The sequence below is a fragment of the Salvia miltiorrhiza genome, chromosome 5, assembly GCF_028751815.1.
Source record: "Salvia miltiorrhiza cultivar Shanhuang (shh) chromosome 5, IMPLAD_Smil_shh, whole genome shotgun sequence".
NCBI lineage: Eukaryota > Viridiplantae > Streptophyta > Magnoliopsida > Lamiales > Lamiaceae > Salvia > Salvia miltiorrhiza.
The window spans coordinates 23471945-23498326 of record NC_080391.1 but is presented as its reverse complement, the minus strand read 5'-3'; the positions used below and the strand labels follow the sequence as shown (position 1 = coordinate 23498326).

Here is a 26382-nt window from a genome sequence, read left to right as displayed (position 1 = left end):
TATCTTGTACAATCGTCTATAAAAGTGATAAAGTACTTCTTACCACCTCTAGTTTGCACAAACTTTAAATCACAAACATCGGTGTGAATTAGTTCTAATGGTTTAGTGCTCCTTTCAACCGATTTAAACGGTAACTTAGCCATTTTGGCTTCAACACAAACTTCACATTTCTCTTGTGAGTTATATTCATCAATTTTTAGTAAATTCATTTTTACTAATCTTTTTATAGCATTTAGATTAACATGTCCAAGTCTACAATGCCATAAATCGGAACACTCAATCAAGTAAGCAGAAGAAGTAGATTCTTTCTTATTGATAGTTGCCTTGGCAGGCTTACAAGCTCTCACACCAAGTTTGAAAAGCCCTTCGGAGGCATAGCCTTTCCCAAGGAACTTTCCCCACTTGCGAATTACAACATAATCAGCTTTGAAAAACAGTTCAAAGTCTTTCTTAGTGAGCTTAATGCCCGAAATTAAATTCTTTCGGACAGTGGGAACATGTAGCACATCCTTCAAGGTGATCTCCACGCCCGAAGTAAGTTGAAGAACCACATCTCCCATGCCAAGGACTTGAGAAGTCCGCTCGCTAGCCTCCATGATCGTCTTGTTTTCCACTTCTTTATAGTTGTGGAACAACTCACGATTGATGCAAATGTGGACGGTAGCGCCGGTATCCACGAACCAAGCATTTGGGCTATCAACATGATTCACCTCGGAAATCATCGCCGCAAAGTCGTCTTGGTCCCAATCGCCAAAGTCCTTCTCGATGTTGTTGACGTTGTTCTTCGCCTTCTTCCGCTTTGGCTTGCGGCAATCCTTAGCCATGTGACCATGCTTGTCACAATTGAAACACACACCATCGAACTTTGATGGTTGTCCTCCACCTTGCTTCCCTTTGCCCTTGTTGTTGGGGTTAGGGCGACCACGCTTGTTGGAAGGACCGCCTTTCTCAGTGAGATTGGCCTTTGCATCCATCGGCGCTTTGCCCTTTTGATCACGACTCCTCACGTGATCCTCCATTTGAAGCTTTGACACCAAGTTTGCCACGGACATCTCCGAGCGCTCATGCTTCAAAAGGTTTTGAAAGCTCCTCCAACTTGGTGGCAACTTCTCGATGATGATCGCTACAAGTAGCGCATCCGCCAAGGGCATTCCTTCGGCTTGAACTTCATGTGAAAGAGTTTGGAACTCTTCCACTTGGTCCATCACGGAGCGGGAGTCGACCATCTTGTAGTCCAACCACTTGGCGACGACATACTTTGTAGTATTCGTCTTGTCCACTTGATATTTGAGATCAAGTGCCCCCCACACCTCTTTCGCGGTCTTATGGACCTTGAAGACGTTGTAGAGCCGCTCGTCCAAGGACATGAGAACGGTGTTGCGGCACAAGTAGTCGCCTTGGCACCAATTCGCATACCCGGCACGAACCTCGAAGCTCGTCTCCCCTTCACTCGGGGTTGGAGGTGCATCCTCCGTCAAGAAACCGGCAAACCCCACGGTGGTGAGGTAGAACAGCATCTTTTCTTGCCAATACTTGAAGTTCTTGCCCGAGAAAATGGAGGGTTTCTCGGCAAGACCCAACGTCCTCGACGTTTGCAACGGGGCCATGGTGGAAGTGGAACCACCCGTTGAGCCAAAGGATGACCCAAAGAAGGTGGATGAGGTGGAGCCGACAGTGGCGGAGGCGGTGGAGCCAATGGTGGCGGAGGCGGTTGAGCCAATTGTGGCGGAGGCGGTAGAGCCGTTGGTGGCGTTGCCGGCAGCAGGGATGGACGCCATTTCTCCAAGCAAATGTTTTTAGGTTTCGAAAGTTTTAGAGTAAATTAAAGTCTAAGCTCGAACGTGCGGCAGCAGCACAGCAGAATAATCTTCTTGCGATTGTTAGAACCGGGTACACGATCGAGTGAATTACAACTGAAAGCAACTTTTACAATTCGAAACTGGACTAAGGAAAAAGATGAATTAAAAGATAACAACGTGACAAGAAACAGAATTACAAAACAAATAAAACAAACTAGATGAATGCGTCGAGTCGAGGTGGAACTCTTCCCGCAAGAAGATTATCGCCCCGGTAGTGCTCACGGTGTAGGCGTATCTTCCCCAAAGGTAAAACGACGACGTCTCGTTGGATGTAGCACCACAATCCGGCGAGCTCCGGCGAACGTAACGGAATCGAGGACTGAGCAGTATGCAGCGAAAGTTTGTGAGCAAAATGCAGAATTTCGTGTGTCTCATGCCATGCTTCTAGTCCTATATTTATAGGCATCTCAACACTCATGAGGGAGATTAAATCCTCCATGAAGAGGATTAACTGTTATGGATGTTACAAAATCAAAAACATTTGAATTTGTTGTTACAAATTGATTCTGCATCAATGGCAGAAATCAAAGACTTTGCAGTTTCGAAACTGCTGCTTGGAGAAACTGTTCAGCTGCTAAGGCTGAAGATTGGGCTCCTGCGGGTTGGGCTTTTACCAATTCCAATCGGGCCGAAAAGTAATAAGTCCAACAAGCCCAAAGGTATTTTGTCCAAAAAATATATAGTTTGGACCCAAAGCACCAATTGCCAAGATCCAAGTCCTTGGCCGCGGCCCGTACCCGACCCGCCCGTCCGCCGGCGGCGTCGTCCGTCCGATCGATCGTCGGCGGCGGCGCGCGTGTGTGCGCGCGCGAGGCCAAGGCCTTCATCCAAGCCCACTAGCAAGCCCACAAGTTATTGGCTCCATGAGCATTGCTATTCTTATACAAGAGTATTCTTCCCTTGTTTTCCAATGTGGGACAATAACACTTCACAAGTGTTATTTCCCTTCTCAACATCCAAACTTTGATATACAATATCTCACTCACCGAAAATCGGTTTTGAGACTTCAAGTATACCACGTTCATCTACTCGAGACGTAGATTAACATCCAATAATTATTTCAATTAAATAACAAATATTTAATTAAATAATTAATTCCATAAATGGTCTAAAAACCATATTTCCAACACTTTTGTTATCCTTAAAATTAATTTCGTTAGTTTATAGATTAAGCATGTTTTCGTCAGTTTTGAAATTATGAATCTAGTTGCGAATCTATGTTTTGTTGGCGTTGAGCATAATTTTTTTTAAGCATGTTTTATTTTGAATAAATTATATGGATATATAGATTGAATTCGTAGGTTTATGTATAGATTGAATTTGTTGGCGTTAGATTGTGTTGTTCCTTATTCTTGAATATTTGTTGTTTATTTTATGTCTCAATTTGTTAGAAAGTAGATGGAAGTAGCTGTGCATATTTATGGGGATGGAGGGACGAGTATATATTTTGTCTTCTTTCACTTCAAAACTTGCTTTAGTCTTGAGAGATAGCATTCATTTTATGAAATACTCCTTCAAAAGAATCTTTCCAGAAATGTGTTTTCTTCTAAATATGTGTATACTTGCAGGCTTGCAGCAGCTGTCTTGAGTCTTGACAAGGAAACTCATCTCTCATTGCTTTCAAAATTATTACTACTATAATACGATGGTATTTAGTTTTGTTTCTGGCAAATTTGTAGGTGGTGAGCTGGAGGTTCCTATTAAAAGTTAATTTCTCATAATTCTTTGGCAGGTTTTTAATGTTAAAATAAATTTAAAATATGTTCACTTAAAAGAAATGGCTTTATACATTTTTCTCTCATATATAGTTACGCTAAATATTTGAGGATAATCTTTTTTCAGTATTACCCAAAAATTGTAGAATTTTATAAGTGTTGAATTTATTGCATCCTTTTATGTAGGGCTGTCTAATTGGTTATCGAGTTTTGGATAATCCGTTAACCGATCCGAAATTTCCGGGTTTGGGTATCCAATAACCGAATTTTTTGGGTATTGGTTCGGTTTCGGGTATCATTTTTAGAAAAAATTTGGGTATCGGTTAACCCAATAACCATAACGGGTTAACCGAAATAACCGAAAATTATTTAATAAATTATTTAATATAGTATATTATATATTTTTTAATTATTAATTCATTAATTAATTTATTTTTTATTTAAAAATCGAGTCTTAGCTAAAATAAAATTATGATATGTTTAAAGTTTAAGAATAAGCTTTAGTTTAGTGGATAAGTTGTTTTGTGTATTTTCTAGAGACTAATGTTCAAATCTTCTCTATCTAACAAATTATTTGAATTTTAATTTTTTAAAATGGATATTTCGGATACCCAAATAACCGAATCGGGTAACCGAACACCTAAAACGGTTCGGGAACGGTTAGTAAAATATGACAATTTTGGGTTCGGGTAACCGAAAATTCGGGTATGGGTAACCGAACCCGAACCGATCGACGGCCCTACTTTTATTAATCATATCTTTCAACTTTAGTTCATTTTTCTCTTTTTCTGCTGCCATAATATTGCGAACTTTCAAATAAACATTTTCTCCGGAAAAAAAGTTGACCCATTTATGAGTTTGAAATACTAAAATATAATATTGCAAACTTTCAAATAAACATAAGAGTTTGAAGCCTCTAAGAAAATTAGAAAGCTAGCCACGGTTGTTAATAGAGCTCCACTACATAAATGTAGTATTTTTACAACAAAATTAGGTAGTAGAAGCCATTGGGTTGCCACCTCCACCTTGATGTTTCATTGCATCTATCTCGTCTCCATCTTCTATGCCAAGCTACCAATTTAAATGCAAAAACACCAAGTTACTATATATCCAAATAGGCTAATGAAATACTAACATAGATTATACTTATTAATTATAGAGAAATATTCAATTAATATTTGGATGTTGTCTCATAATTAATTTCGTATCCAATTAATAGAATTTAGCGATTAAATTCATTATTTTAAGACACATCGAACAATTATCAATCTACAAAAATTTCATTTTGAAGTAACATAGTCATTTAAATCACAATCTTGAAACAAAAGGATAATGAGATGTTACCTCAAAGACAGTCTTTGTCCTTGGGATTCGATTTCCCTCGTGAATAAAGGACATCTCACTATATTTGAAATTTTTCTGTTGACAGTAAACTTTAAGCATATCTTGTATACTCTTGTGCCGAGAAACCCGAAAAAAGATTGTGTCACCATCCTATAAATCACATATATAAAGATAGATTATTATTATTAAGTTGTAAATAATTTACACAATCACTTTGTGCTATAAATTAGACATCATAATTATGAAGTGTAAGCATTGGCATTCAACAAGAAACACTGAGACGCACAAGTTACATGAAGTATTTATATATAGAGAATGAGAGGAACCTGAGACTTGATGGAAACATTAATTTTGTTGGCATTGGTAGTGCCTCCTCCTCCCACTTTCTTCACCATCTGTTTTTATAATGAACCGAAATGGGACTTTTTTTGGTATATTAATTTGCTTTAAATTCAAATAAATTTTTGTAGACTAGAAGAGTTGACACAAACATTTTTTGTAGACAAGAGAGAGAAATGGAGAAGGAAAGAAATGTGTTAGGGGCCTTACCTTACCTGCTGTTCAACGGAGAAGACTAAAATTGAAGAGAGAGAGAGAGAGAGTGAGAGAGGCAGAGTGGGTTGGCGTATAAATAAAGATGATCAAGTAAGAAGCAATAATGGGTATTGAGTAGGTCCAACAAAACAAACAACCTCCAAAATGGAAACAATAACGCTAGCTAGTCTATCTGTATCTGTATCCATTTTAAAGCAGAACCAGTTTCCATTCTCGTATTCCCGCCTTAATTTTCTATTAGGATGTGTTTCCTTTGGTTGTAAATTTATCATGGAAAAATTAAGGATAAACAAAATTTCACCCTTTAAATCCTTCCTTTCTTTTTCTACATTTCCTACTTGACTCTTACTCATTCCTCATTTACGCTACAAAGGAGGAATAATATTATCACACTAAAAATAGTGTGATAATATTATTCCTCCTTTGTAGTGTAAATGAGGAATGAATAAGGGTCAAGTAGGAAATGTAGGAAAAGAAATGAAGGATTTAAAGGGTGAAATTTTGTTTCTACTTCTTTTTCGCATGATAAATTTATAACCAAAGAGAACGCACCCTTATCCACATTTATGATTTCTAATGTTTCTCTGCTCTCTCTCTCTTACTATTTTCTTTTATTCTATCTTCTTATTTTTCTCTTTGTTTATTTTTAAAGAAAAGCATATACTTTATTGAGCTCGGCTATTTTCTAGTCAACCCTATCGAGTTGTCGATGAAAATTTCAGCCCTAAACTTCTTAAATTATTGGTCTATTCAAGTTAATCCATTGATTTCGGGGGTCATTGATACCCCTATTTGAAAGTGCAAACAAAAAGTTATTGGTGAGGTATATGTAATTTTCAATTCTACCGTGCTGACGTGTGTGTGGAGGCATTGGACAAAATTTTACATATTTCTGGTGTGATCGAAATCGATCAGAATTTAAATATTTTGTATCTCATGATAAAAGTCCTTGAAGAATAGAGTGAAATTGGCTTGTCGAGAAGAAGCCTAAGATTGTAATTAACTCGTATGGACAATGATAAATTTGAAGGCGTAGAGACGTAGAGTTTGGGATGAAATAATCCGTATGATAAATATTGATGAAGCTCAGAACTTTATTTCACAATTCCCATCTGATGAAAGGATTTGTGTGAAAATGACAAATGAAAGCTGAAGCCAAGATTCTTCAACTTGCTTTGGCCCTAAAAGAAACCTATTTATCCACAAAAGCTGAAAGACGCGTATCACTACATATTTTCTTTTCTCTTTTTTCTTCCTCTTTTAATTCGTTAATAAGTTGCGTGTTATTTGCCCACAACAATATCTCCCAATAACTTTTACATTCAAAATCATTTAGAGGGTCTTTGACCAAACTTATTCTAAAGAGTTTATAAGATATTTCAAGAACTGATAAGATGTACTCCCTCCGTCCCGATCAAAGTGGTGCACTTTTTTTGGGCACGGGATTTAAGGAAAATAAGATTGTAGTGTAAAAGATGTGTAAATGTGTGTGGGGCCATATTGTTTGTAGTGTAAAATTATTACCAAAAAAAGAAATGCACCACTTTCGGTGGGACAGCCCAAAAAAGAATACGCATCACTTTCGGTGGGACGGAGGGAGTAGTTTTTTTAAGAGCTTATAAGTTATTAAAGTGTTTGAGTAATTGAGCTTATAAATTAGAGAGAGAATTTTTAGTTCATGAGTGAAAATATTTGTTAAAGAGAAAATCGAATAAAAATGAAATTAAAATAATATATGATGAAAATAAAAAATTATAGTTGAGTTATTTTTGTAAAAAATGAGTATTGCTTATAAGATAATGAGAAAATAAGTTGGGTAGATGAACTTATTTTCTGAAAGCTTATTTTTACATCTTATAAATTGTTTAAGAGTTTAATTTACCAAACACTTTGAAAGAGCTTATAAACTCTTTAAAACATTCAGTTTTAAAAAATAAAAAGCTTATAAGCTCACCCAAACACCCTCAGTCTAATTCTTTTAATGAATCCTTTTAACGTCGTGAAGCAATAACAATCAATATGAATGTTAACGGCGATACACTCAACTTAATAAAAACTTAATAGGTATTGATTAATATATTTCATTATTTCTGAATATAAACCGTTAGATTAATTTTATCTTTATGATATACTCCATAATTACCAATTTAATTTACTCACTAAAAAAGTATAAATTTGTACACCAATCAATTTAATTTATAGTCATATTTGATCCAAATCCAATTATTGAAGCCCAATAAATCAGTTAAAACTCTTCAACCCAACAGAAATATTTTGGCGGAATAATTTTTTTGAGTTGGGGGAGTTGGCAGAATAATGGTCCACATAAGGGTTCATCATGAATTTTTCTCAAAAAAAGGGTTCATTTTTCATTCATTAAAACCATAAAAACTAAGGCGTTTAATTACTTAAAAGATTCGGCTCCTATATCATCTAATAATATCCAAGTATGGTGGTTACGTAAATTAATGTTGTTGAAGTAAACTAGTTGCATTAACTGACGAAATTATAAAAACGTAATACAAGTGACGAAAACCAGTATGCATTTCCAGATTATCAACATAAGCAAAATTATAAAAACGTAATAAAAGTGACGAAAAACTCAATATCATAAAAGTAACAATAGAAACAGAGTCATATTAACTGACGCCATCGGCGATCCAGCACCCAATTCTGGGAGCCAAAATCGCACGACAAATACCAACAGACACAAAGAAAACGACAAAAAGTTGCAAGACCAACATTAAATAAGAGTTTCTTGAAGTAAATAAAGCGAGAGATAGTATGTGTAGAGAACACAGTTCACTTGGCACCCTTCTTGGCTGCTGCCTTGGTCACCTTGGCTCCTGATGGATCCTTCTTCTCCACACTCTTGATCACACCAACAGCAACAGTCTGGCGCATGTCCCTCACTGCAAACCTTCCCAGCGGTGGGTACTGCGAGAAAGTCTCCACCACCATCGGCTTGGTCGGAATCATCTTCACCATACCGGCATCACCATTCTTCAAAAACTTGGGCTCCTTCTCCAGCTCCTTGCCCGAACGTCTATCAATCTTGGTCATGAGCTCAGCAAACTTGACTGCAATGTGTGAAGTGTGGCAGTCGAGGACGGGGGCGTAACCGTTTCCAATCTGACCAGGGTGGTTCATGATGATGACCTGGGAAGTGAAGTTTGCAGCTTCTTTGGCAGGGTCGTCTTTTGAGTTTGATGCAACAAAACCACGCTTGAGATCCTTAACAGCAACATTCTTGACATTGAAGCCAACATTGTCACCAGGGAGGGCTTCTTGGAGTGCCTCATGATGCATTTCAACAGATTTAACTTCAGTTGTCAGCCCAGTTGGACCAAAGGTGACAACCATACCAGGCTTGATGACACCAGTTTCAACCCTTCCAACTGGCACAGTTCCAATACCTCCAATCTTGTAGACATCCTGAAGCGGGAGACGAAGGGGTTTGTCCGAGGGCCTCTTGGGCTCAGAGACAGCATCAAGAGCCTCAAGGAGAGTAGGACCCTTGTACCAGTCAAGGTTGGTCGACCTCTCAATCATATTGTCACCCTCAAATCCAGAAATAGGCACAAACGGGATCTTCTCAGGATTGTAACCAACCTTCTTCAGGTAGGAAGACACCTCCTTAATGATTTCATCATACCTCGCCTTGGAGTATTTGGGTGTGGTAGCATCCATCTAACAAAAAATAAACAAAAAATGTGAATTAACAGCAGTGCAGGACTCAGTACCAAAAGATTTACACGAAAACTGAACCAATTGATAAGAACTTAGGTTGTGGGTATTAAGTTGACTAAAAAGATAATAACCTAAAAAGAAACCACTTCACAAATAGGAGAATAACAAATTTTTTGCTTAAAAGACAATTAGAGCATAAAAACAAAATCCAAATTCAATGGTTCTCAATAATCGAGCAAATTAACAATCTTAAGATTCTTAAATTTTGAAAAACAGACTTTAATTTTTTCATCAGAACACGGAAACCCCAAAATACATAACCACCGAGCCAAAAAAAACATGTCACAAGTTATAATTATAAAGCCACATTAGAATCAGAAAAAAAATTCTTGTATAACATATAAAAGCAGAAAAACATAATACAAATATCAGGACTGACGGGATTCGAACCCGTAGCTTCCACCAAAATCAGGTGGGCTCTCACCAATTGAACTACAGCCCTGAATAAGCACAATCAACTGTCCATAATGAAGGATTGCCCCTCATTTCAATTTACCAAAACATCCATCACACAGGAAAGGTAAATCGAGGAGCATCACATTCATATATGAAAGACAGGCAGTGAAATAGTAAACATACAACATTCATCGTACAAATCATATATAAATAAAGAAATATATTGAACAAATGAATTTCGACCACAATTTACCTTGTTACAGCAGCAGATCATTTGCTTCACACCAAGAGTGAAAGCCAGAAGAGCATGCTCACGGGTCTGACCATCCTTAGAGATACCAGCCTCAAATCCACCAGTAGTGGAATCAATGATAAGTACAGCACAATCAGCCTGAGATGTACCAGTAATCATGTTCTTGATGAAGTCACGATGTCCAGGAGCATCAATAACAGTGCAGTAGTACTTGGTGGTCTCAAACTTCCAGAGGGCAATATCAATAGTGATACCACGTTCACGTTCAGCTTTGAGCTTGTCAAGAACCCAGGCGTACTTGAATGACCTCTTGTTCATCTCAGCAGCTTCCTTCTCAAACCTCTCAATGACACGCTTGTCAATACCACCAAGCTTGTAGATGAGATGCCCAGTGGTGGTCGACTTCCCAGAGTCGACATGGCCAATGACCACAATGCTGATATGAATCTTTTCCTTGCCCATATTTCAACTGTTAAGAGATAAATAAACCTGCAACAAATAAGAATCAAACAATGATGTTATAACATAACATGAAGCTTATCATACGACTCATAGCTTCTTTAGCAAAAGATATGAAAATCTAAATTATAGATCTAGGAAAATAAAAAAAGTAAAAAACTTAAAGTCATTAATTCGCAAAGTATCATATACATCTCAAACAGCTTGAGAAACGGGACGAATACCTTATATAAATATACGAATGACCAATGAAACTAGACAAATCGTTTCAGAGCATGCCGATACAACTACACTACCATTAAAGTTATACAGAGACTCACTCAAACATGCTTAACCACGAATACGATTCATCAACTAAGTAAATCAGACCTCAACCGACCAGAGAGCAAAACAATAATACATTAATCATATGCTCCAACAGAGATTTAAGGATCGTAAAAATTCATTGGGAGTGAGCTATTAATTCATAAACAAGCAGATAGATCTGAAAATTCAATGAAATTTTTCCACAAACAAAGCGCTTAACATAAATCAAATCGACAAAAATATAACAACAAATCAACAGCTACAAAATCCTACGAGTACAAGAAAAATCGAAGCATATTAGAAAGGGTAGAGCAATTTTTACCTTCAAAGAACAAACAAGATGTAATTGGGGAAGGAGAGCGGAGGTGCAGAGTGTTTAGAGAGGTGGGGAGTGCACGTATTTATACTAAGCAGCTAGGGTTTAGGGAGATATATTTTCATCGGATTGACTGTTATACCCCTGTGAGAGTCTGCCTGTGCAGTCCTTCTTTGACTTGGGATCCAAGTATATAGAAAGTCCACGCTTCTTTTAATTAGGGCAACGATTAACAATATATCCTTCTCGATAAAATTGATTAAAACAATAGTACTCCCCCGTCCACCAAAGATATGCCACAATTTCCTTTTTCGTCCGTCCACAAAAAATATGTCACATCCATTTTTAGTTTTAGTAGTAGGGTCCACATCATTCCACTCATATTTAAAGTGGGACCCTTACTGGACCAACTTCACTCACATTTTATTAAAGAGTAGTGATAAACGGACACCAGGTGTACTGAACACCTAGTAAAAAATCGATTTTTTTGGTGGGTAGAGAGTGGGCCGGTTTTAGGGATTTATTGGTTTTACTGTTTTATCCCTTGATTTTTTCCATGTATATATATCTGAAATTAGTCTCTTTCCCTTGATTTTTTCGTCCATTTTCTTTCCTTATTTTTCGTCCATTTTCTTTCCTTTTTTTTTCGGTTAATTTGTTTCTAATTTTCACAAAATCTTCCATTTTGTTTCCTTAATTTTTGAAGACTTTGTTTCCTTATTTTTATGTTTTTATTTCAGAAAATTTTATAAATTATATAATTCGAATATTTTTTTTTTCGGTTTTGTTATTGATTTATTTGTTTTTAAATTTTATTATTGATTTGTTACCAATAATTTAGTGTTCCTTGTTATAATAATTCTAGATTTGTTTCCGAATATTTTTTTTCTAAATTAATATTATTTATTTATTTTTCAAAAATTATTACTCCTAAATTTTGTGTTTATTTGTTTTTTTATTAATTTGTTTCAACTGATTTTGTGTTTCTCCTTAAAAAAATAAGTACTAGATTTGTTTTCGGATATTATTTTTTAATTTTTTGAAAATTAGATTTTTTTATAAGATAAAAATAAATTTTTATCTAATATTAAATTATGTTATTATTTTGGATATTTATATTGCTAAAATTTTGTTATTTTTATTTGTTTCCACTAATTATCCGTTGATAAATATACTCAATATATTGTTTCCAATATATTTGGTGATTCTTCTAAAAATAATCATAGATTTGTTTTCACTAATTTAGATATTCTCATTCTCCACAAAAAAATGTAACACATTCAAAAAATATATATGTTATACAGTTTTTTCACACGATTTCCCTACGTATGAATCACTGAGTAATTGTATTTCTACTTTGCTATTCACACTAATTTATTTCAATTATATTATGCAACTTGATTACATTGAGTATAGTTATACGAGTTCATTAGACACACTATAGTAGTTCTCCGAGCAAAATTTCATCGTATGATTCATGAATATTAATTTTTATTTCAAAGTCACTACATTATTTCATTTAATTAATTCAACTTTATTTCATTGAGTTTTACTTATTTCTTATTATTATATCGGGTTTAATTAATAATATAATTTTTTTATTATTTCAATTATATAATTAAACTTGATGAATGTTGAGTTTAATTATTTCGACTATAATACTATATGAGTATAATATATGGTCTTTAAGTATATTGTTATATAATTTCAACTAATCAATTAAATTTGATTTCATTGAATATAATAATTTCGACTTCGTTACTCAGACAATTGTGGTTCATTTTGCTATTACCACATCGATTACAATACTTGCTTATATTATATTCAAATAAAGAATATGCTATATAGGTTTACGATCAAAATCCATGCATATGGTTTATCTTATTTAATTTTTTTCTCATTACTCACCCTATAGTATTTCATTTTCTTATTATTATATCGCTTTTAATAAAGTATACGTTATATATACTTTTTTCGAGCAAAATCCCATCATATGATTCATTCTTTTTTATTACAAATTCACTAATTAATTTCAACTATCAATTAAACTTGTTTGCATTGAGTTTAATTATTTTGACTTCGTTACTCACACAATCGTAGTTCATTTTTTTTTTTTTTTACGATTAAGCAAGACATATAAGCTTATTTTTTTATGATTCATGGTTGATTTTATTTAATTTTTAATTTCCAAATTAACTAATTTATTTCAATTAATTAATTCAACTTTATTACATTGAGTATAATTATTCATTATTATTATATCGCGTTTCATACTAAATTATAATTCAAGTATATGATTCTTTGAGATTAACTATTTGGACTTTTCTATTCACACTGTCACTACGGTAGTCAATTTTCTTGTTATTGTATCAATTACAATACTATAACATACTACTTTGTCTTCAAGTGTATGTTATAAAGTTTACCGCGCAACCTCCCTATTTTTTCTTTTCTTTCAAAATCACTAATTCTTTAAACTTTATTTCATTGCGTATACTTTATTTTTAAAAAATTCAAAACTTTATTTTAATTATATTATTCAACTTTATTACATTGTATATAGCTATTACATTGCAAAAAATTATTATTATATCGTGCTTAATACTATATTATAATACATTGTCTTCAAATATTTGTTATATAGTTCTCCGACCAAAATACCACCGTATGATTCATTTTTATTTTTATTTTTTCAAATTCACTAATTTATTTCAATTAATTAATACAACTAAATTTCATTTACTATAATTATTTCTTATTATTTTATCTCATTTAATACTATATTATAATTCATTGTATTCAACTATATGTTATATAGATTCCAATAAAAATCTTTGCATACGATTGACTATACTTTAATTTTGATTCCAACTTTAATAATATTTCAATTATATAATTAAATTTGATGAATGTTGAGTTTAATTATTTCGACTTTAATATTATATTATAATTTATGGTCTTCAAGTATATTGTTATATAATTTCACCTAATTAATTATTTTTTTTTCATTGAGTATAACTATTTCGACTTCGTTACTCACACGATCGTGGTTCAATTTGTTATCATCATATTGATTACAATACTTTATTATAATATAAAGTATATGTAATATAGTTTTATTTTTTTTTTCAAATTCACTAATTTGTTTCAATTAATTAATTCAACTCTATTTCATTGAGTATAATTATTTGTTATTATTATATCGCGTTTAATACTATATTATAATACATTGTCTAAAATGTATATAGTTTTCCAACCAAAATCACATCGTATTCACATTTTTTTTCCAACCTTCACTAATTTATTTCTATTAATTAATTAAAATTTATTTCCTATTATTATATCGCGTTTACTGCATTATTATAATACATTTAATCCAAGTATTTGTTATTTTTTTTTTCGACCGATGCCCCATTATATTGTTTCCAAACTGAACAAATGTATATTTGTACATACAATTCAAAAAATACAAAATAATTATCGAAAAATAAAATATATGTTGAAAGGATTATTTTTAGGAGAATCTCTAAATTAGGTAATCAAATCTAGGATTAGTTTTGGGAGAATTAGAATCCCTAAATTAGTGGAAACAAATCTACGATTAATTATAGTAGAATTAGAATACCTAAATTAGTGGAAACAAATCTATGATTAATTATAGGCTTATAGCAGAATTAGAATCTCTAAATTAGTGGAAACAAATTTAAGATTAGTTTTAGCGGAATACACAAATTAGTGGAAACAAATAAAAGAAAATTAGCAATATAAATATCCGAAATAATAACATAATTTAATACATTATTTATTTTTATCTTATAAAAAAATCTAATTTTTGAAAAAATTTAAAAATAATATCCGAAAACAAATCTAGTATTATTTTAAGGAGAAACACAAAATTAGTTGAAACAAATTAATAAAAAACAAATAAACACAAAATTTAGGAGTAATAATTTTCGGGAAAAAAATAAATAATATTAATTTAGAAAAAAAATAGCTGGAAACAAATCTAGAATTATTATAACAAGAAACACTAAATTATTGGTAACAAATCAATAATAAAATTTAAAAACAAAAAAATCAAAAACAAAACCGAAAAAAAAATATATTCGAATTATATAATTTATAAATTTTTTTGAAATAAAAACATAAAAATAAGGAAACAAAGTCTTTGAAAAATAAGGAAACAAAACGGAAGATTTTGTGAAAATTGGAAACAAATTAGCCGGAAAAAAAAAAAAGGAAAGAAAATGGACGAAAAAATCAAGGGAGCGAGTAGGGCTGGGAATTTCGGGTTCGGGTAATCGGGTACCCGATACCCGACCCGAAAAAATCGGGTATAGGGTACCCGATACCCGATTTTTTCGGGATCGGGTACGGGTTCGGGTAGTTCGGGGACAAAATAATCGGGTATCGGGTATACCCGATCGGGTATCGGGTATACCCGAATTACCCGATTATTTTTAATTAATAAATTTAAAATTATTTAATTAAATTAATTATTAAATATGAATTCTAAATTTCTAATTTCTAAGTCTAAAACTCGCCCAGCCCTAAAATTTTCGGATCCTCCCTCCCGCCCCCTGTTCCCAAAGGATTCATCCCTCCCAAACCCAATTCCCAACTCGCCCCTGGTCCCAGCCCGCCGGCGCCGGCCCTAACATCTCGGCCGCCCCACTCGCCCCTCGCCAGCCCGGCGTCGGATCCATTCGCCCCTGCAAGCCCCTCGCCCCTGCAAGCCCCTCGCCCCTGCAGCCGTGCAGCAGCCGTTCGCCGTCGCAGGTGCAGCAGCCGTTCGCCGCCGCAGGTGCAGGTGCAGCCTCCGAGCTCCGACGACAGCGTTGACAGACAGGTGAGCTTCTTCTTCTTCTTCTTCTTTTTTTTTTGTTTTTTTAATGCAAATTTTGAATTTATTTCCAGATTTGAGATTTCTTTGTCATTGATGTTAATGTGGTTAGAGAGACTTGTTAGTTGTTAGAATTCATTGTCATTTTCAGAGAATGTAGTTGTTAGAATTGTGGATTATGAATGATTTTCATATATGGCAGTTTATATGGCATTGAGATTTCTTTGTCATTGATGTTAATGTGGTTAGAGAGACTTGTTAGTTGTTAGAATTCAATTCATTGTCATTTTCAGAGAGAATGTAGTTGTTAGAATTGTGCATTATGAATGATTTTCATATATGGCAGTTTATGGCAGTTTATTAATATGGCCTTGAGATTTCTTTGTCATTGATGTTAATGTGGTTAGAGAGGACTTGTTAGTTGTTAGAATTCATTGTCATTTTCAGAGAATGTAGTTGTTAGAATTGTGCATTATGAATGATTTTCATATATGGCAGTTTATGGCAGTTTTACAGTTTATATGGCATTATGCATATATGGCAGTTTATACTTTATATTATGCATATATTGGTGATTTTCAGTTTATAAATTCTTTCTTGTTGTTTTGTTTTGTAGTTTGCTAATTGCTACATTGTCATGGATTCTTCGCGCAATAGTAATAGAGTTGAGGAGGATGATATTGATATGAATGATGATATGGATGATGATGGCTTAGAGGATATTCCTATTGGCGAAGACGGGGAAGAGACAATACAAACTGGAGCTCAAAGTGGAGCATCAAAGAAAAGGAAAGGAGGAAGTGCACGTTCAGATCATTGGAAAGCATTCACACTTTTATGGGTTGAAGAAGGTGATCCTCCGGAGAAGACGCGAAAGGGGAAGTGCAAGACATGTGGAGCTATAATTAGCGCCGATTCATACCGTAATGGGACGAATGGCCTCAAAAATCACACTACCTCATGCTCTAGAAAGCATAAAAATGCAACAGGTGGTCAATCTGTATTGCATTTCACACCTGCCGGCACGGATGGGACCAGCGCGTTGTCATCTTGGAAATTCGACCAAAAGTTTGTTCGTCTCACTCTGGTTGAGATGATTATCCTTGATGAGCTCCCATTCATACATGTGGAAAAAGAGGGCTTCAAAAAATTCGTTGCTGCTGCTTGCCCAATGTTCCATATTCTATACTCATGGTGATCCGAGGACGGCACAGAGTCAGACGGATCAAAGTGGAAGTCGTGCAACGGAGACGGATTAGTAGTTATGGCCCATGAACATCATTTTGTGATTGTGATGTATTTGAGTATTTGACTTGACATTTGTTTATGTTAACAACGTACTTGGATACTTTAGAAGTTCGTTTAATTTTAAATTTTAGACTTGGGAGCTGAGATTTGTGCTTGTTGATTTTTTATTTGTTGTTATATATTATTTGTTACTACAGGGAATTAAAAACGTAAGAAATTGTATAGGGCAAAGGCTGAAAAATAGGGGTTACATTTTCAATTTTTTTTTTAAAAAAATAGGGTATTTTTCGGGTATTAGGGTACCCTAATATCAAATCGGGTAATTCGGGTACCCTAATACCCGAAATACCCGATTGACTTGGAAGAGCTCATTTTGACCGGGTAATTTCGGGTACCCGAATACCCGAATCGGGTACCCGAGTCGGGTATTCGGGTACCCGCTTTCAAATTCGGGTTCGAGTTCGGGTAGCAAGTTTAGGGTATTTTCGGGTTCGGGTACCCGATTTTTTCGGGTAGGGTACCCGAACCCGACCCGATTCCCAGCCCTAGGAGCGAGAGTGAGACTAATTTCGGATATATATACATAGAAAAAAAATCAAGGGATAAAACAGTAAAAATAATAAACCCCTAAAACCGACCCACTCTCTATCCACTAAAAAATCGGTTTCTTACCAGGTGTTCAGTACACCCTGGTGTTCAAATGTCATTATTGATCTTTGAATTAGTCAGTCGGAAGCGTCGACTGAGCTCAGAATACTGATAAAATAAATGTGGAAATAAATCTAGGATTATTTTAGGAGAATCTCTAAATTAGTGGAATCAAATCAAAGATTATTTATTGGAGAATGAAAATGAAACAAATTCATGATTATTTTAGGAGAATATCTAAATTAATGGAAACAAATCTAGGACTATTTTTAGAAGAATATCCAAATTAGTGGAAACAAATAAAAAAAACATAATTTTCGAAAAAATAAAAAATTTAAAAAAAAATCGAATCAATAAAAATAATAATATGTGGAAACAAAAATAGGATTATTTTTAAGAGAATCATAAAATTAGTGGAAACAAATAAATAAAACATAATTTTCGAATAAAAATAAATAATTTAATAATCAATAAAACTAAATAATATTATTTTCGAAAAAAAAACTGGAAACAAAAAAACCAAAAAATAAGGAACTATCTATAAATTTCGAGAATTAAAAAACAGAAAATACAATACAATAACAATAGGAAACTTAATGAGGGATAAATAAGTAAATACACAAATCAATTAAAACCGGCTCATTTTGGCTAATTCAAAAAAGCTCGGTTTTGACCGAGTGTATTGGACACTCGGTGTTCAAATCACATTTCCGTTTATTAAAATCCGTGCCGAAAGTAAAGCGGCATATCTTTGGTGGACGGAGGGAGTAGTATATATCTTTTTTTTAGAAGGTCCCTTTTTTTAAGAGTAGTAACAGTATCTTTTAATAGCTTATGATAATTTTTATTATGGGGTGATTGTTATCTAAGTAATAAGAGCATTGTTAAAAATTTCAAGTCCATTATAAATTTCATGGTGTATATTAGTATTTGAGAATCTTTGTTCAATTATGAATGAGAATCCCTATTTCAACAGACTTCAGATTTTCTGAATTACTTCGAGCACTATGGTTAATAATCCAACCTCAAGGGCGACTTTTTTAAATTTGTCATGTAAACAATATTCATACATTTGATGATATATGCAATAATGCAAATACACAAAGACATATATGCATTCATATTCATACATATCCTTAATCTTTTTTTGTTATAATTATTTTTTCCAATTGAGTCCTAAGTTACTTGTGTTGTTACACTTATCCCGAAAGCAAAATCGTGTTGGCTTAGCTGAAGCTCAAAAATATACTACTAGCACTGATTTTTAAAATAGTTACAGTTGGTGCATCAAAAAAAAAAAAAAAGTTACAGTTGGATCGAGATGGAACCTGAAATTTGTTGGGCTTATTAGATGAGTGAGTTGGGCCAGCAAATTTTAGAATTTTGAAGAATTTAACATGTTTAAGGCTGTAAACGAGTCTAACCAAATCAAATACTAGTAGGTTTATGTTCGACTTGTTTAAATATTTGGATATTCGAGCTCAAACGAACCTCGATTCGAACTTTTATCTTGTTGATAGAGCTCGACTCGTTACCCACTTACCGAGCTCGAGCTCCAGCTCGGGTGATGCTCAATAATATTAAATTCGAGTGTGGCTCGTTAATCATTAAAAATTTAGGATTTTTTTTATTAATATGTTATTTGAGGGGGTTATTGCCAGATAATACATATACTTTGTCAATTTTCTGGTTTATATCATGACTTTATAATTTGGCCAGAAAATACATCAATTTTCAATTTAATTGCAATTATAACATGACTTTATAGTCTGGCCAGAAAATACACCAAATTTCAATTTATTCTCAATTATAACATGACCTTATTTAGATTATTTTTCATCATAGATTTATTAATATTTATTGTATTTATATTAAATTTTTATGTATAAAATATTTTTAATTGATTGATTAATTTTTATAAAAATTAAGTTAGATGATTAATTATTTCATAACAATTATTTCATAACAATTATTTCATAATATATATATATATATATGTATGTATTTTTAAGCCATCAATATAATATCTTGTTATATATATATATATATATAAATTTGATTTTAATATTCTATTAATATATTATATATATAATAAGTATTTATTTATTTAAATTGTGAAATTATAAAATATTAGGACCAATTAAAAAAATTACGTACATATATAATAGAAACTATGTTAAAAAGTAAATAATATTATATATTATTTACATATAGATGTATATTTATCAAATATATATGTATTTATATATACTAGTATATTGTGAGATGAAAAGAAAATTTAAAATATTTAATGTATTAAACTTGATATTATTATACTAAATTAATTACAAGGTCATGTTATAATTGAGAATAAATTGAAACTTGATGTATTTTTTGGCCAAACTATAAAGTCATGTTATAATTGCAATTAAATTGAAAATTGATGTATTTTCTGGCCAAATTATAAGGTCATGATATAAACCAGAAAATTGACAAAGTATATGTATTTTCTGGCAATAACCCCTTATTTGAGCTTGAACTCGACTCGTTTAAGCCTCGTTTACTAACTCGATTGAAGGCTCGACTGAAGGTTCGTGAATAGGCTCGCAAACATGTTCGCGAACAATCGAATCTGAACATGTTCGTGAGCTCAAGGAGCCGAGTGCTGTCAGGCTCGAGCTCAGCTCGACAGAATTGTCGAGCTTGAATCAGGCTCGAGTTTGGCTCGTGTCCTATCAAATCGAACCCCGAACGAGCTTTTTCGAGTCGAATCTCGAATAGCTTACGAGTAGCTCTGACATTTGCAGTCCTAAACATGATACACATACACATGGAGTTTATACATTTTTTTAAGGCGAATTTAAGAGAAGTAATTTAAGATATCATTATATAAAATGGTTTGAAATTTAGGGGGGTATATTCAATTCAGATTCTATAAGATTTTTTTGTATATCAATTGTTTATAGGTATTGATGAGGACAAAAATATGCATCCCTTGAAGACCAGAAGATTAATGCAAATCCAACTGAATTGCGCCGCTGCAACCATGTTTTCCCGTGATTTGACTCTATCTTGAAGACTATCAAATGCTCGATAAAGAAAGAGATAATCACGAAGATATGGATAAACATGAAAAATTATAGCAATATTATAAGTATAAAATGAGTCATATTCCTACTATAATTATTAGTATTTTAGCCTATTAATTTGGGCATATATTCATTATTCATGATACAATCCTGTAATTGTAAACTCCAACAACAAATATTGAATCTTCTCACGTGACTCTCCGTGGATGTAGATCTTTACAATCGAACCACGTAAATTCTTGTGTTCTTTGAACTTTTCCTTGAACCTGTTATTATTAGGCACAATATGTATTTAATTCAGATTTTAGAAAGTCGTTAAAAATTTGTTGCTATTCAATTATGTCTTTTAAATATCCATCTAAATCTAATCTATAAATCTAATGGTATTGAAACTTCCAGGATTCTAAAATGTCATGGATTTTGGGGGATTTTAGTGCCCTAATATAATACAAAATCTCTACACAAATCTTACCTCCCAATAAGAGATTTTCAACTATTGTCTCTCTCCCTTGCGATACCTACGTCTTCCAAATCTCACGCTTCGTTCGCTGCCACACCTGCAGTGCTGGAGAATGCTCTCACCAAGGCATTCCAGCTGCTGTGACCCTTGTTAGTCTAAAAATGTTGCGTAAGCTTAGAAAAGATTAGAGTACTTTTCCATTCATTGGCAATAGGTTTCCTAAACATGCTTACCAAGTTGCCTTCTGCTTCAGAAGTGAATTTCCAAAAATTCAAGATTTTTTTTGCTATGATTCATAAAGTTAAATAAGTTGGGCCTTATTTCAATAACCAGCAACTGCAAATGCTTAATATAGTTACCAACAAGTTCCCTTTATTTAGACATAATAAGATGAGAGACTGAAAATACTTAACCCGAGTGCACAAGTGCAATAGGAAATATTGAGAACTATCAGCTATTCTCTCTATTTTCATCCCGAAACATGTGATAAATGTAAAGAAATCTTCAAAGCAGACGAATAGTAAAACTTTGGAAATATTGAGAACTATCAGCTATTCTCTCTATTTTCATCCTGAAACATGTGATAAATGTAAAGAAATCTTCAAAGCAGAAGGATAGTAAAACCTTTTAATGTTAGATATTCTTACCAATCTAGGGTTTTCTCACGTTGTAGTGGACTTTGACGATGGAGAACCCTTACTGGTGTTTTCAGCAAATTAATTAGCATCAATTTGGTAGAGTTACAATCCACCTACTAATACTTCCTCTATTTCTTGAATTCCACAGGGCAGTGAGCCTTGCTTTATTTGGGGTGAAAGATCGGCCAATGTTGGGTCCCGGAGGGTCACTGAACTGGTGTAGGGGGAATACACCAGTAGGCTATTTTTCAAAATTTCTTTTGGTATGACTGAAGGAGTATCGACTGATACTGAAGAATTTGAATTGAAGTCAACAGTCAAATAAATTTTCAGTTGAAAAGGGGTTGTAGACTAATACTGAAATAATTTCAGTATTTTGATTTCAGTTAAGCTCAAAGTTTTAGCTGATAATTCACGTACAGTCTAGATTTTGAAAACAGAGAAGTGTTATAAATATTGCTGATTATCCAAAGATTTATCATTTAGACTAATAACACCAGCAGCGAAAAATAAACTTAGGAAATAGCCTTTGTGATTAACACATTGTCATATTAAATTTTCATTTTGCGATTTATCATTTTTAGTTCAGTAAGAGGTTTGTGCACCGATAAAAAAAGTTAAAACTGAAAGCGATAAACAACAAGGGATTTTTACGTGGTTCGGAACAAGTTCATACGTCCACGATCAGTTAAACACACTAACAATCACTATGGGCTTGTGCTTACGGGTGCACAGCAAACATTCAACTGAAACAAGGTTTCAATGCCAATACATTGGATTGAACTTCTCGTCTCCTTCTTAACTCGCAGTTGCAAGGACTACACTTGTCTTGCTTGCGGAGGCTAAGAACTCTGGAGTCCAAACCACGGTCTCGAGCTCTCTATCTCAAACTCTCTTTTCGCTCAGTTTAAAAGGATTCGAAATACCAACTAGATTACAGAGAACATGCTCTCTGTAATCGGGGACTTAGGCTTTGAATATTATAAAGGATTTGCCTAAGGAAATAAGAGAATGTATGTAATAAGTGAACTGATTTTGGGTTTGAGTAGTCTCTTCTTCGATTCAAACTTTGAAGGCAGTGAAGAATGCTGAGTTGCAATTTTGGCAGAGGTTCAGCTTGAACATTTGAATCGGTAAAGATTGTAGATGATCCTCGAGCTCTATTTACAGGCAAAGTCTTGAATAGATCCGTTGGCAAGATGGTCTTCAAGAATTCGACCGTTGTGAGAGAGATTTGAATTAGGCTGGGGTTTCAATCTTCGAGGTTCCTGAATTTAGTGAGGAACGGCGTCTCTAGGTGTAGGAGCATGGTGCTTCTGAAAAGTTTGCACCAAAAAGGAATGCTCTGCAGAAAATGACGATCTTCAATATCTCTGCATTTAATGCGGATGTACTTCGAGTGTTCGTGGCTTCCTTTTAACTTAAAATCTTCAGTTCGAGGAAGAATATCAACTGATACTTGACTTAAGTATCAGTCCGCTAATTCCACGTCGCCAACATTAGTTATTCGGTTAGAACTGAATCTTCAGTGAGATCTTCATTCATTTAATACATTATACATCAGTATTTGACTTTGGTCTTTCCACATGATATCTTCAGTCGAGTGGTCTTCAGTCTTTAGTCTTCAGTCGAGCGGCCTTTAGTCTTTAGTTTTCAGCTGAGCAGCCTTTAGTCAGTAGAACTTCAAACTAACTAGAAAACATGAACTCTAACACTTGAGTTCGAAAAGTTATAGTCTATTACAAAGAAAAACTAAGAGTTTTGGTATCATCAAAACTAGGGCTAGGATATTTCATTAATTTCCCAACATCTACACAGAGGCTGTTGACCGACATACGGCGTGGAAGTAAAAAAAAAAATTTAAAAATTATTTTAAAAATTCTTCCTAATATCATATGCATCATCATCATTACACACATATATGTGTGTGTGTGTGTGCGCGCGCGCGCGCTCTCTCTCTCTCTCAAATTTTTTTGTACATAAAAATGAGCAAAAATAAAGACAAGGATAATGTGGTTGTTTTTTGTTGAGCGACAGTGATATACCAACTTTTATTGAGTTGGTGTGTTTCCTGTACAATGATTGATGTCATGTTGATAAGGATAATTTGATTTTTTTTATAGACATTTTTTATTATAATAATCAATAGACTTATAAAGTCTATGAAAATAGATGTAAATTAATCTAACAGAATTTGTTAAACTCTACATAAAATTTAGATAATCCATGGAATTAGTAGAATCCACAGATTCTACATAAAATTATGAATATTTCTAAAAGCGGGTGGTTGTCCACTGTAGTGGGTAAAATCCGACTGACCAGAGGAGTCAGCAAAATCCTCGCCAGAGGAGTCAACGAAGTCCTCGCCAGAGGAATCAGCGAAGTCCTCGCCAGAGAAATCAGCGAAGTCCTCGCCAGAGGAATCATCGAAACCCTCGCCAGAGGAATCAGCGAAATCCTCGCCAGAGGAGTCAGCGATCCCTCTGCTCTGGCAGCGATATGATCCCTCTGCTCTGGCAGCGACATGATCCCTCTGCTCCGGCAGAGGCGCGATCCCTCTGCTCCGGCAGAGACACGATCCCTCTGCTCCGACAGAGGCGCGATTCCTCTGCTCTGGCAGCGATATGATCCCTCTGCTCTGGCAGAGGCGCGATCCCTCTACTTCGGCAGAGGCGCGATCCCTCTGCTCCGGCAGAGGCACGATCCCTCTGCTCTGGCAGCGATATGATCCCTCTGCTCTGGCAGAGGCGCGATCCCTCTGCTTTAGCAGCAGCGCCATAGTAAACATTTCAACACGAGATTATACAAACTGGATTATAAGCTTACGAAAACCTAGTCAACGTGGCTGACTAGGTCAAACGAAGGTTACGGCAAGTGGACTCCGAAGAAGTCGGAACCGTTAGGGTTTCAAGGAACATTCCAACAAACCCTAACCCTAGTCATCCCTCCGCAGGCCCATAACCTATATATACTACCTCACTAACCCAATCGTGGACGCCGTCACTGACATTCAATCTTAAACTTATGAACTCTCAATCTGGTGCTCACCCGCTCTCCCGTTCCGTCTCCACGCTCACCACTCTCAAAGGTTCCGATCGTTCGACTAGCCCCGCTAGCCTGGACGTCCATCGTCCCTTAGTCCACACCGCTCGTTAGCTTCCGATTCAACTTCCGGGACGTCCCGGTCTTCCGGATACATCACTTATTACTACCATTTATTTATTTCGTTACGTTATTTACGCTTAGTATTTCTATCAGTTTACTGACTTGAGCGTCGGAGGCCCTTCCATCGACACCCCCACCGGTGCTCTTCGGAGGGCTCTAACGTTGCTTGTGGTTTCAGGTTGCTAGTGCCCATCGATCCAGACGTTACTGACGTCGCTTCCGTAATTATCGGATTCATCCCCAACAATTTGGCGCCCACCGTGGGGCCCTAGCAATCAAGCGAATCAGCGCACTTTCCACAGATCTCTACGAGCATCAATCATGTCTGACGGTCGTGACGGATCCGAAACTCACGACACTCCCCACGTGACTGCTCAGGCTGACCTAGCCGCCCAGATCGCCGCCCTGACTGAACAGATGAATCAGGAGTGAGAGAGGTGCAAAAAGTTGAAAAGGGAGAACGCCAACTTGTATGACCGTCTCTAAGCTATGGAGCCTATCGAGATCATCGAACCTCTCGGCTTCCGAGCCCAAGTGTCTTCCATGCAGCCTCTGGGAGATACACCGATCACTCGCAAGGACGGATCCAACCACCTCGTGACGGATCCGTCATCTTCGGTGAGAAACCGTAAGGTAGTTGGTAACCAGACTGACCCTGGTCGTGTGACTTTGAATGCAGGTATTGACATGACAACATCCGCGTTGGAGCAAGTGCGGGAACTTGGGCAACCCAACCCGGACGCCAGAACGCCAGGAACACTCCGACAAGATGGAGCAACCATCACCGGAGGACAACATGCTCGAACCATCTTCACCACGCCGGGCGTAACAATGAGCAATGCCGCCGTTGGAGGCGCACAACCTGCCATACTAGGGCTAAATCAGACGGCCACGCCGCCAACCCAGGTTAACCAACAGCCTGACGGACACGGTCCAAGGGAGTTCACCCAAGACCAACCGCTCACCAATGAATTCACTCAAGCAGCCACAACCGGCCCATACGCAATCAGAGATGAAGAATTGGCGAGAAAGCTGGCAGAAATGGAGGTCTTGATCCAGCGAATTCCCGGTGTCCCGGCACCCATCCACAAAAGTTCAGAGAACTGCTATGCCGACTCGCCATTTGTGGATGAAATTGCCTTGGTGGAAATGCCCATCAAGTTTAGCTTTCCGAGCATGCAAATGTTCGACGGCACGACGGATCCGACCGACCACATCGCTCAGTACAAGCAAAGGATGTTCACTGCCGCAATTCCTCGTGAATTGAGGTAGGCCTGCATGTGTAAGGGGTTCGGTTCTAGTCTGACAGGACCGGCCCTCCAGTGGTACACTAACCTTCCAAATTATTCTATTTCAAGT

At 35.3% G+C, this 26382-nt stretch overlaps 2 protein-coding genes across 2 annotated transcripts; both read right to left on the bottom strand.

Moving 5' to 3' along the window:
* Positions 1-4423: 4423 nt before the first annotated feature.
* LOC130986801 (small ubiquitin-related modifier 1-like) lies at positions 4424-5514 on the bottom strand. Its single transcript, XM_057910344.1, has 3 exons — positions 5245-5514; positions 4919-5068; positions 4424-4645 (listed from the first exon to the last, which is right to left on the bottom strand). Exons 1-3 carry the CDS (start codon positions 5311-5313, stop codon positions 4565-4567), a joined length of 300 nt encoding a protein of 99 aa, XP_057766327.1. The 5' UTR covers positions 5314-5514; the 3' UTR covers positions 4424-4564.
* Positions 5515-8064: 2550 nt separating this feature from the next.
* LOC130986776 (elongation factor 1-alpha) lies at positions 8065-11156 on the bottom strand. Its single transcript, XM_057910301.1, has 3 exons — positions 10960-11156; positions 9873-10361; positions 8065-9163 (listed from the first exon to the last, which is right to left on the bottom strand). Exons 2-3 carry the CDS (start codon positions 10332-10334, stop codon positions 8276-8278), a joined length of 1350 nt encoding a protein of 449 aa, XP_057766284.1. The 5' UTR covers positions 10335-10361; positions 10960-11156; the 3' UTR covers positions 8065-8275.
* Between the last annotated feature and the right edge of the window lie 15226 nt (positions 11157-26382).

Bases quoted from the DNA above. Each gene is read 5' to 3' on its own strand.
- LOC130986801 (XM_057910344.1), bottom strand. From the start codon at position 5,313: ATGGTGAAGAAAGTGGGAGGAGGAGGCACTACCAATGCCAACAAAATT. The intron at 5,069-5,244 runs GTTCCTCTCATT...TGTGATTTATAG, and splicing joins ATGTTTCCATCAAGTCTCAG to GATGGTGACACAATCTTTTT. The intron at 4,646-4,918 runs GTAACATCTCAT...TTAAATTGGTAG, and splicing joins GGACAAAGACTGTCTTTGAG to CTTGGCATAGAAGATGGAGA.
- LOC130986776 (XM_057910301.1), bottom strand. From the start codon at position 10,334: ATGGGCAAGGAAAAGATTCATATCAGCATTGTGGTCATTGGCCATGTC. The intron at 9,164-9,872 runs GTAAATTGTGGT...ATTTTTTGTTAG, and splicing joins TGATCTGCTGCTGTAACAAG to ATGGATGCTACCACACCCAA.